This window comes from Octopus bimaculoides, chromosome 28 (assembly GCF_046866305.1).
Source record: "Octopus bimaculoides isolate indiv1 chromosome 28, ASM4686630v1, whole genome shotgun sequence".
NCBI classification, from domain to species: domain Eukaryota; kingdom Metazoa; phylum Mollusca; class Cephalopoda; order Octopoda; family Octopodidae; genus Octopus; species Octopus bimaculoides.
In genome coordinates this window covers 14,538,234-14,550,406 of record NC_142955.1, presented here as the reverse complement: position 1 = coordinate 14,550,406, position 12,173 = coordinate 14,538,234, and the positions used below count along the sequence as shown (strand labels likewise).

Below are 12,173 nucleotides of genomic sequence, written 5' to 3'. Positions count from 1 at the left end.
ACTACATTCCAGTAGACTTGGTCTTTGATAGAATTTTTCTGCTTCAAATGTATGAAGGTAACCATAAGAATAACCAGGAGGCAAACGTTTGTAGTAGGCTTCATCAAATTCCTCATTAGAGTTAACGGCCAGAATTTTTGTAAGGATTAGCAACAGCACTGTTATCACAGCTGAACAGGTGAAAGGGAACTGGAACATTCTTGTTTCTAAGATCATCAGAAGGAGGCAGACATGGGATAGAAATGGCGGGAAAAAGAGAAAGTAATATGCGGTGAGAGAGGAAGAGATTCAGCCAAAAGACAATGTGAAATCTGTTATATACACAGAGAGAGAGAAGAGAGAGAGAGAGAGAGAGAGAGAGAGAGAGAGAGAGAGAGAGAGAGAGAGAGGGAGAGGGAGAGAGAGATAGAGAGAGAGAGAGAGAGAGTGGAAATGAGTTATAGACTAACAGAGGAAATCCTGAAATCGTGGAAAAAGATACAATGAGACGAGAAAAAGTTTGAGTGTGAGAAGACTTGCATTTGGAAAACAAAATGAAAGAGAAATATATTACAATTTGCAATAAAAATTTTAATAAATTGATGCGAAATGAGCAGGTCCAGGTTATGGTTTAAACTGTATTCAGTAGTGGAAGCCTGGTTGAGGACTTCCAGATTTTTGAGGAGTGCCGAAACCCCTCTTAGCTACTGTTGTTCCCAGGTCTACCGTGACCCGCAGCAGAAGTTCTTTTCAGGGTCCCAGCTATAGGTTGACTTTTTTTTACAAGGTCCTTAGACCACTGTAAACGTAAGAGCTACCAAAATAAAATGGACGCTGGACAGAAATCAATAGGGGACGATGTACATTAAACTTAAAAGACTGGAGGTCATATTGAAGAGGAAAATAAGACTGTGGAAGGGAATTCCGAAGTTCAGAGGTGCAAGGGAAGAAACTGGTCCTGTAAAGTGCTTTACGACACTTAGGAGGTTGCACAGTAAACTGATGAGAACTGGATGCAAGTCTAGTTGATCGCTGATAAGTTCTTAAAGGAGGAACCACACGACATCAATCAGAGAGTGAATCCAATTTGGAAGATAGATTAGAACCAATAATTCAGTCGAGATGGTGGTCATTAGCTTTATATATATATACGACTTAATATTCTGAGTTCAAATGCCGCCGGGGTCGGGTTTGCCTTTCATCGTTTCAGGGTCGAAAGTACCAGTTGATCACTGAGGTCGATGCAATCGACTTACCCTCTACCTCAAACTTGCTGGACTTGTGCCAAAGTTTGAACCCAACAGTATAGGTATAATGCATACATATGTATGTATATACATACACATATATAGGCGTAGGAGTGGCTGTGTGGTAAGTAGCTTGCTTACCAACCACATGGTTCCGGGTTCATTCCCATTGCGTGGCACCTTGGGCAAGTGTCTACTACTATAGCCTCGGACCGACCAAAGCCTTGTGAGTGGATTTGGTAGACGGAAACTGAAAGAAGCCTGTCGTATATATGTATATATATATATATATATATATATATATATATATATATATATATATATATATATGTATGTGTGTGTATGTGTTCGTGTGTCTGTGTTTTTCCCCCCAACATCGCTTGACAACCGATGGTGGTGTGTTTAGGTCCCCGTAACATAGCGGTTCGGCAAAAGAGATCGATAGAATAAGTACTAGGCATCCAAAGAATAAGTCCTGGGGTCGATTTTCTCGACTAAAGGCGGTGCTCCAGCATGGCCGCAGTCAAATGACTGAAAGAAGTAAAAGTGAGTAAAAGAGAGTAAAAGAGAAAGATATATATATATATATATATATATATATATATATATATATATATATATATAAATTCCGCGTACATTTAAACACATAAGAGATGGCCATAATAGGACATCTAACCTGCTAGAAGGAGTAGTTAAAATCCAAACCACTATTAGAGGTAATTTCGAAAGGGAATGAAAAATAAAAACATTTACCATCTATTTCCCGGACCATGGTTTCAAGCTCTCTTCAGCAAATAAAGTAATTTGCTAGGCGAAGCTCTCATCAGCAGGAAAGCCAAAGATTAACATATAAATACGAGACAATACAGAACATGCCTCGTGCTTACATGTTATAATTTTTCAAATCCACCGTGCAAGCGCAGTTTTTATCGGCAGCAAATAGAAATAATACCGATTTTATTACAAAATTAGCCAAAAAAATATTATCAATAAATTTCAGGGTAGTAAAAATTTGAAAAATTATAACATGTATTGCCTCGGTCTTATATGTTAATCTTTGGCTTTCCTGCTGATGAGAGCTTCGCCTAGCAAATTACTTTATTTGCTGAAGAGAGCTTGAAACCATGGTCCGGGAAATAGATGGTAAATGTTTTTATTTTTCATTTCCTTTCGAAATTACCCCTAAAAGTGGTTTGGACTTTAACTACTCCTTCTAGCAGGTTAGATGTCCTATTATGGCCATCTCTTTTGATTTTAAGTTCTCTTTCTAGCGGGAAGATGTCCTATTATGGCCATCTCTTATGTGTTTAAATGTACACTGTATTTATATGAATAATATATAGTCTATTGACTAGTTTTTCTACACGTTAAGCTACTGATAGTAAAAAATTTCTAAATAAATTTTTACTACCCTGAAATTTATTAATATATATAATATATATATATATATATATATATATATATATATATATATATATATATATATATATATATATATATATATATATATATATATATATATATATATATATATATATATATATATATATATATATATATATATATATATATATATATATATATATATATATATATATATATATATATATATATATATATATATATATATATATATATATATATATATATATATATATATATATATATATATATATATATATATATATATATATATATATATATATATATATATATATGTATATGTATATGTATATGTGTGTGTGTGTGTGTGTGTGTGTGTGTGGAGGCGCGTGGCTTAGTGGTTAGGGTGTCAGCATCATGATCGTAAGATTGTGGTTTCGATTCCTGGACCGGGCCACGCGTTGTGTTCTTGAGCAAAACACTTCATTTCACGTTGCTCCAGTCCACTCAGCCCGCAAAAATGAATAATGACGGGATAGTCACAGCAAGAACGCATTTAATGATATGTATCATATTTTTTTTCAATGTTGACATGGTGTTGAACACCAGCAACAACAGAATGAGCAAGATAATATAACCATAGTAAAAGCGTTCGAATATTTTTAAGAGGGATGGCCACAGCTGGAACACCTTTGGTCTTAACTTTTGCTCATCTTTGGTCATAACACATTTGATCATGGCTCCGCTGGATCAGATTCGATCTGGGTATTAGACAACGCAACCTCTCGTTCTCTTCACAATGCACGCACAACATAATCTTAAAACACACACAAAGTAGATTGTGAAAACATGCACTGAGGTAGAGGGTCGCCCATACACTTTAGCTGGTTATGTTTGCAATTGATGCCAGGACTGTTCATTAACGTCACAACTTTTTCTCTGCCCTCCTTACTCTCTTCTACTATCAATACTTTACTCTAGCAGTGTCCGCAGATGCCAACACTCTTCATAAATGTCAATATTGACCACTGCTCTTAGTCCAATGTTCTTTTATCAGTGTCAATTACACCACTCAAGTGTGTCCATAAATCACAAAAGCACATAGACGGTCCACTTTTAGTTGGATCAGACTTGTTTACTAATATGCCAGTATTTCTCGACCCGAGTGAACATGCACCAAACTTCTCAATGTATCTGCGAAGAAAAAAAGGCTTTCAATAAAGCTTTGAAGTCGTTCCGGTGTTAGAAATGTTGTTGATGTTTGTAATGGTGATGTTTTCGTATTAATATCTTTTAATATCTGGTTATAGGATGCTGTAATGCTGACTTTTGTAGAAGTGGATATATACAAGCAGAACAACCGATATACCGAAAACTTCCATTACAGAAAATCATTTAAATCCATTAACGTGGATGACACAACAAGGACATAATTCTGAATAAGTACGCAGTTGATGTTAACCATGAATAATTGATATGTTTAAAGGTAATTGTCATAAAATGATTCCGGCTCTTTTTATCTATCTTAGTTACAGATTTCAAAACATAAAACGAATAGCTTCAAAGTATATACATTTACATGTATCATGGAAAATATTGATGCATCTAAATTACAAAGATAGAGAGAGAGAGAGAGAGTAAAAAAGGCCAGGCGAGGCTGTGGCGTAAGAAGACGGCTTCCCAACCACATGGTTCCAGGTTCAGTCCCACTGTGTGGCAATTTGGGCACATGTCTTCTACTATAGCCTCGGGCCGACCAAGGTCTTGTGAGTGAATTTGGTAGACGGAAATTGAAAGAAGCCCGTCGTATATATATATATATATATATATATATATATATATATATGCGCAGGAGTGGCTGTTGGTGAGTAGCTCGCTAACCAACCACATGGTGCCGGGTTCAGTCCCACTGTGTGGCACCTTGGGGAGGTGTCTTCTACTATAGCCTTAGGTTGACCAAAGCCTTGTGACTGGATTTGGTTGATGGACACTGAAAATAGCCCGTCGTATATATATATGTATATATATATATATATATATGTGTGTGTGTGTGTGTGTGTGCGTGTGTGTGTGTGTGTGTGCGTGTGTGTGTGTGTGTGTGTGTTTCTGTGTTTGCTCCCACCATCACTTGACAACCGATGCTGGTATGCTTACGTCCCCCTATCTAGAAATTCGGCAACAGAGAGCGATAGAATAAGTATTAGGCTCGCAAAGAATAAATCCTGGGGTCGATTTCTTCGACTGAAAGCCTTGTCCCAGCATGGCGGCAGTCAAATAACTGAAGCAAATAATAAAGAAAAAAAAAGGAATATATATATATATATATATATATATATATATATACGTGTTCTGATCAATAAGTATCCGGACTGTTGACATAGTAGCGAAAGTAAAACACACATAGTGAAGCCGCTTATGTATGTGAGTGAATGCATAATGTGATATACATGAAGATATAGCGTGTTTATCTTGTTTAATTTGTTGTTTGGCTCGATGTTCATATTTGGGATGGACAGAGCTAATTTTTCGATGTCTGTGTCGAGTTGGTTTCGTTTTTCGTTTTGTTTATATATATATCGATATGTATGTGTATGTGAGAGAATGAATAATGTTGTATACACGAGGATATAGCGAGTTTATCTTGTTTAATTTGTCGTTTTGGCTCGTTGTTTGTATTTGGGATATTCCGTTTGTATTTATTTGTATTACTTTGGTTTTGTTGTATGTATTTAAATGTTTTTTTCGTTGTCCGTATCGAGTGGTTTCGTTTTACGTTTTGTTTCTAAAAATGGCAAAATAGTTATCTTCCCTGTATTTATTTTAAATTATAACTTGAATAAATTGTAAGTTTGATTTATATTATGAATTCGTTTATTTAGATTTGAGTATATAAACTAATGTTTTACCATATATATATATATATATATATATATATATATATATATATATATATATATAGTATTAGGGAAAAGAACCAAGGTTTATGAACTCATCGATGAAAATCCACTGTCACATATAGAAAAAAAATTATAATTAAAAGTACAATAAATAAGTATAATATAATGCAAAGTAAATATCATAAGATCAAGATAATAAAAGGACTACACGTGTTTCATAACCAATTTTCAAATAGAAAGAAATTTAAATCGATTAAAATCGATTAAAACTATCGAAAATCAATTCTATTCAAAAATATAGCTAATCTTCAGGTCAAAATACAACAATAATAACAAATGAATGTATATATCAACCAACAATAAATAACAAATGAATGTCTATAAAATACTTATTATATAAAGATAGAAAAATATTATTAAAATATCAAAATAATAACCATTCCATAATCAATCCTACATCCATTATAAAATAATCTAATAAGTATACTATATATAAAAACTAACTAAACAAATTTTATCGTTTAAAATACAATTAGAACGAAGTTTAAGGCTAAAATAATAAAGATATTATTAGCACATATTTAAATGATGCAATATTTAAGCTAGGCTATTTATATATATTTTATACTATATATATATATATATATATATATATATATATATATATATATATATATATATATATATATATATATATATATATACATATATATTTATATATATATAGGGTGATAAATTGAATATTAATTCAATTTAAAACCAAGTGGTCTAACATAAAAATTTGGAAATTCAGAAAAAGTTGTATTACTCGTGTATAAGGGATGACCACTAGGTGAACATCCAATATGCTAGAAAGAGGTCATCAATGACCCAACCGCAAAAAAAAAAAATAATGTTCTCCAGATAAAAACTTAGCAAAACACCAGAATAAGACAAAATTAGAAATATACAGAATAAATGCTAGGCCACGTGGTTTTAAATTGAACTAATATTCAATGTATCACCCTATATATATAAATAATAATTTAAATAGTTATGTTCTCCAGTCGGCATCATATACTGCAGTGAGTTATTCTCTGCAGAATTGTTTCCGGAATTTGGCGCGCCAGAGCTAAGGCATTTTGAAAAATAACCCCAATGTAATCGGTAGAGGCAACGAGGACATGCTCATAGTTCTGCACCTAACACAGTCAACCTCTATCATTATTAGTTGACTTTAAAAGATATCGTTCTTCATTTCATAACAAATAGACACGCAAACAGTTTTGCTTCGGTGTTTCTTAATTACAAACGTAACTCCGGCAGATTCACACACATACATACACACTCACATCTGACGATTAAAACTTCATGGCCATTGAACTGGAATTGAAATCTATAACTTGATCAATGCTAGTTCTAAATTACGGAGATAATATATAAGATATAAGCATATGGAGGCACGGTAATACAAACGGAAAATAGAACTCAAACTATGAGTACATGTGTGTGTATTTTTTGTTGGTATTTAGCTGTTTGGTCTATATATGAATGGTGTAGTGAGGGAGGTGAATGCTAGAACCTTTGGTAGGGGATCAGAAATGGTGGGAGAAAATGGAGAGAAAGGGCAGGTGAGTCAGTTGTTGTTGGCAGATGAAACAACACTGGTGACGGATTTGGAAGAGCAGCTGAGGAGACAGGTGGTAGAATTTGGAAGAGTGTGTGAGAGGAGGAAAGTAAATGTGGCTAAGAGTAAGGTGATGAGATGTTCGAAAGACGGAATGGCTGGTAGGATGAAACAGAACGATCCGACATCAACTGATGCTTGAAATATTTAACATGGATACGTCCATTATCATTTGATGCCTGAGCGGTTACCCAGTCAAATTCGCCTAAACGTAAGTGGCCCTCATCGATAGGAAATATAAAACTGCGAACAGAATAATTATACAGCTGAACAGGTAACGTCGCCATGCAGAAGATTTCCGATGTAGAAAGGCATTGAAATGCGTCAACGTGGATGAGGCAGCGATGACATATTCATACTTCTGCACCGAACACAATCAATTTTTATTATTGTAAACATAGCACCAGTCTCCTGCTACAATGTGTAATCTCAGGATGCAACTGCGCAACTCTTCAGAATGCCTAGTCATATGAATGAGAAAGGAAGGGGTGATGGCAAATTGGTAGTAGGAGCGTTTCAAGTCTGTGTGAGTATCTATGTGTGTATGTAAAAGGAAGGTATGTGAATGTGTGTGTGTGTGTGTGTGTGTGTGTGTGTGTGTGTGTGAAACAACGCTGAAAATGAAAATAAAAACAGCATTTCAACTTTGTGTGAATATATGTATGAATGTGTGCATAGCAATGTTTTGACATGCTGATACCCAACCCACCCACCCGGATGATGGAAGAGGTGACGTTTTCTGATTGGCTGAAAATTCTGAAAATTATCAAACTCTGAACACCTGTAACATTTTTGCAAACTCATCTTTTGAATAAATAAATGAAAATAAAATTCGGTTTCAGCGGCAAAAATTACATCTATATGATATATTTATTAAAAAAGATAGTGACGAAAATCACAAAGATCCCGTTGCTATGGTGTTTGTGATGGCCACGTCCTAGTATTAGCACCTGGTGATGGTGTGATGTGTTTGTGTAGGCGGAGATATAAAAACTGAACAGGTAACGTCGCTAATGTAGAAAGTCATTAAAATCCATCAACGTGGATGAAGCAACGAAGTCATGTTCTTATTCCTGCACCGAAAACACTCAAATTTTATCTTTGATAGTGGACTTTAAAAGATATCTTTCTTCATTTCATGACAAATAAATACTCAACCATACACAAGTACTCACGTCTTACGATTAAAACTTCATGGCTCTTGAACTGGAATTACAATCTATAGCTTAACGCAGGTTCAAAATTACAAAGATATAAGTATATATAGGTACGATTATGCAAACAGGAAAAAAAGAGCGGAAATAGGAGTATATGTATATTTGTGTTAATATTTAGCAGAAGCAAAAGTGTTACTCAATGTCCGAGAGTTTCGTGCATTGGAACTTATCAAACTACTTATGGGTAGAAGAAGTCTTCCTTTTATATAACTGGTAAGAATTCTATTTTCTTCTGGATTGTTCTGGATCGAATTTTCAATCCACAAGAATATCACGTGGATAATTCATATTTTTCAAATAATTTGCCTGTCATGTCGTTCAATAAGGAAAATACATAAATAAATAGACAAATAAATAAAACATAAGAGAAAGAAACCTTGTATGTGTATGCGTACATGTGTGTGTGTGTGTGTATGTGTGTGTGTGTGTGTGTGTGTGTGTGTGTGTGTGTAGTAATGTCCTTAAGCTGCTCTGTTCTCTGCCCGAAGTAAGGAAACCTAGGCAGATATTTTCAAGCAACTCGAGAATTTTTCTGGGTATATCTCATTATTATTAGCGGGTGGCTGCAATGTTATCTTGGGTACATACCGGGATCTAGTGAAGTAAGTGTTTCGGATTATCTGCTCAGGAGTTTCTATCTGTCAGAACGATCCGACTGGATGATCCGGATACTGCAACGTGGATTTGGGTATATCGCATTTACTAATCCAGTGAGAGAATAATGTAGTTTTGAGGATAACACTTATTTATCCCTAAGAACGATCACCTTTTTTTTATATTTTGGGGTGTGGATGAGAATACAGGTTTCACAAATGTGTAATATGAATGGTAATCATAGGTATTACTGTTATACAAGGATTTGGGGGATTTATTTACGGAAAGCTGGCTATACGGTTTAAAGTGAATTAAGTCTACTAAGACAGGACGAGGAGTTAACAGGAAAATATTTCATAAACTATGCGGGTGGACTCGAAAAGTTAACGTTCCGTATGCATATAAGATGCAAAGTTTCCCTTATACAAGCCGTAGAAATAGTCAGTCATCATTCTGCACAATAAAATTTACAGTCTCATCGAAAAGTATCGTAAAATTTTCACTTTCCTTTGCCTATCCGGTGTGAGCAAAGATTAATCTGCGATTCCTGCGTTGTTGCCAAGCGAATGAACTAATGGAGAAAAACATCGATGGACTTTACCCATTCACAGCTATTTGAAGTATCACATTCTTCTTTGGTCCAGAAGATCATCATCATCATCATCATCTGCCTCGTCTAATGAAAAGTGCCTTCAATGCTCTATAATTTTTCTATTGGCAATTTTATTTTCCCCATAAATGCGGGCCTCGTACGTTTATGCGAATTTGACTGTTTAACCGATCAGCCATCAGTTAATGATGGACGTATCCACGTAAAGTATTTGAAGCATCAAACGATGACGTCCAAGGTTTAAATGTCAATTCACAAAAGACATCTTTTTCCAGAATGACCGCTGCTGAAATTGCGATGCTTGTGCATCATTTATGCCATTAAATATACCAGTAGGGATCCGCCAAAGAGGGAGACATCCACATGGTAGCCGGACCCTTGAAAAATATACGTTTTGAAAACAGCAGAAATTCTCGTTCTCTTTACAAGGCACACACAATAATCTGAACACACACACACAAACAAATACAAACACAACCACACAGGCTGGTCTTAGTCCTTACACAACATAATCATAACACATAGATGCACACATGAAATACGATGTGATATAAGAAAGAAACCCACTTACTTTAATTCCTTATGTGAAGGGTTGATATCAGAACTGTTTATCACCGCTTCCCTCTGCCCTCCTTACCGTCTGCGTCTGTCAATGCTTTCCTCTGTTACCCAGAGTAGTGTCTGCTGATATCAGGACTATTCATGAATGCTAGTACTGACCACTGCTCTCAGTCTTATGGTCTCTTATCAGAATTACTTACAGACTCAGATGTGTCTATAATGAACAAAACTCACAGACTGTCCACCGCTGTTATTAACAACCACTCAGCTCAGGCTTGTTTGCTAATATGCAAGTATTTCTCAACAGAAGTGAAATATACCAAACATTTCAATACTTATTCTTTGATTGCTATGAAGAAAAGAAGTCCTTCAGTAGAGTCATGCGCTAATGTTCTCTGTGCTTATTGAAGCATACAGAACATACGGCTGTGTAGTTACTGAACCGTTCCGATGTCGATAATGTCGTTGCTGTGGCGTTTGTGATAGTTTTAGTATTATCACCTGGTGATGGGACGATGTGTTTGTGGAGGTGGAGTCATAGAAACTGAACAGGCAACGTCGCTATACCCAAGATTTCCTATGTAGAAAGGCATTGAAACCCGTCAACGTGCATAAGGCGACGGCGACATGTTCATACTTCTGCACAGAACACAATCAATTATTATCATTGATATTTGACTTTGAAAGATAGCTTTCATCATTTCATGATAAATACACATGCAAACATTTTAAAGAAACGCCTGCAGATTCACACACATACATACACACACTCACACATTCATATAATGATTGAAACTTCATGGTCTTTCAACTGGATTTGAAATCTATAGCTTAATGCTGATTCAGATTGATATATATCACAGAGGTACGGTGATGCAAACAAGAAAACTAGAACACAAGATATTCTTTTCTACTCTAGGAACAAGGCCCGAAATTTTGAGGGAGAGGGCTAGTCGATTAGATCAACCCCAGTACGCAACTGGTACTTAATTTATCGACCCCGAAAAGATGAAAGGCAAAGTCAACCTCGGCCGAATTTGAACCCAGAACGTAAAGACAGACGAAATACCGATTTCTTTATTACCCATAAAGGCCTATACAAAGAATTTTTAAGACATCACAAAACATAAAGACAGTACAAAGCGCCAACATAAAATCGGGGTAATTAAAATAAAATGATAGTATGCAAGAATGAAAAAAAATGAGGCGCAATGTCCACTCGATCCCCGAAGTCGGGTGGTTACATTTATCCAGTTTTTCACTTTTACATTCAACATCAGGGAAACATTTTAACGGTTTTGTAACTCAAAAAATTCAAACATTCGCGTTACCTTTCTTCCATTAATCATTGTTACGTCCGTCCTTAACAACTGCAAATAATCAGTTCTAGGGGGTGGTGTCTCCACCAACCATATCCGTTTCGTTATTATAATTTCACCAAGTTCTTCTATGCGCTCCCAACAGCCTTCCTCAGGTATCAAAATGCATCTTTCAGCACATTTCTCTGGCATTTTCACTCTTATTACTTCTCCCAACCTCTCAACCCTTCTCTCCATCTGCTCGCAACTCTCGTACTTTATCAAAATCCCGTTGTATTTCACATCTTTATCCGTTCTCTCCTCCTCTTTTTGTATATTATTAGGTTCTGGCTTTTCTATCTCTTTTATGTTTTCTGTTAACCGTTCCTTTGACTTATTTTTCCTTCGCTTTTTAGGGTTAGTAGCTCCATTTTCTTTCTTCTCCTTTGTCTTCTCTGTTTCACACTTCTGTCTCTTTTTTATTTCCTCAGTGTGGTCTACAATTCTTTCCTCCTCTATTTGCACTTTCTCTTGCTGTGGCTGTGTGAACTCATATAGGGGGCATTCGGTCTTCATATGACTTCTCTCCCCGCATATGTAGCAATTTGGTTTCCTTCCCTCGTCTACGATATTTAACGTCTTCTCGTCCTCCACTTCTATCTGGTAGGGAATTCTTTCTATGTCCTCGAATGTGGCAAAAAGCCACATTTCGAGTCCAAAT

General features: G+C 35.6%; 1 protein-coding gene across 1 annotated transcript in view; it reads right to left on the bottom strand.

The window, feature by feature from the left end:
* The window catches only part of LOC128251195 (uncharacterized), a 21,277-nt gene extending 10,643 nt beyond the window's left edge, over positions 1 to 10,634 (bottom strand). Inside the window, exons 1-3 of the mRNA XM_089344562.1 lie at positions 10,165 to 10,634; positions 3,459 to 3,803; positions 1 to 206 (exon numbers count right to left, since the gene is read on the bottom strand). The exon at positions 1 to 206 is cut by the window's left edge and continues 133 nt beyond it. Coding sequence (XP_089200688.1) covers positions 1 to 198 — 198 coding nt within the window. The 5' untranslated portion in view covers positions 199 to 206; positions 3,459 to 3,803; positions 10,165 to 10,634. The remainder of the gene's footprint in view (positions 207 to 3,458; positions 3,804 to 10,164) is intronic.
* Between the last annotated feature and the right edge of the window lie 1,539 nt (positions 10,635 to 12,173).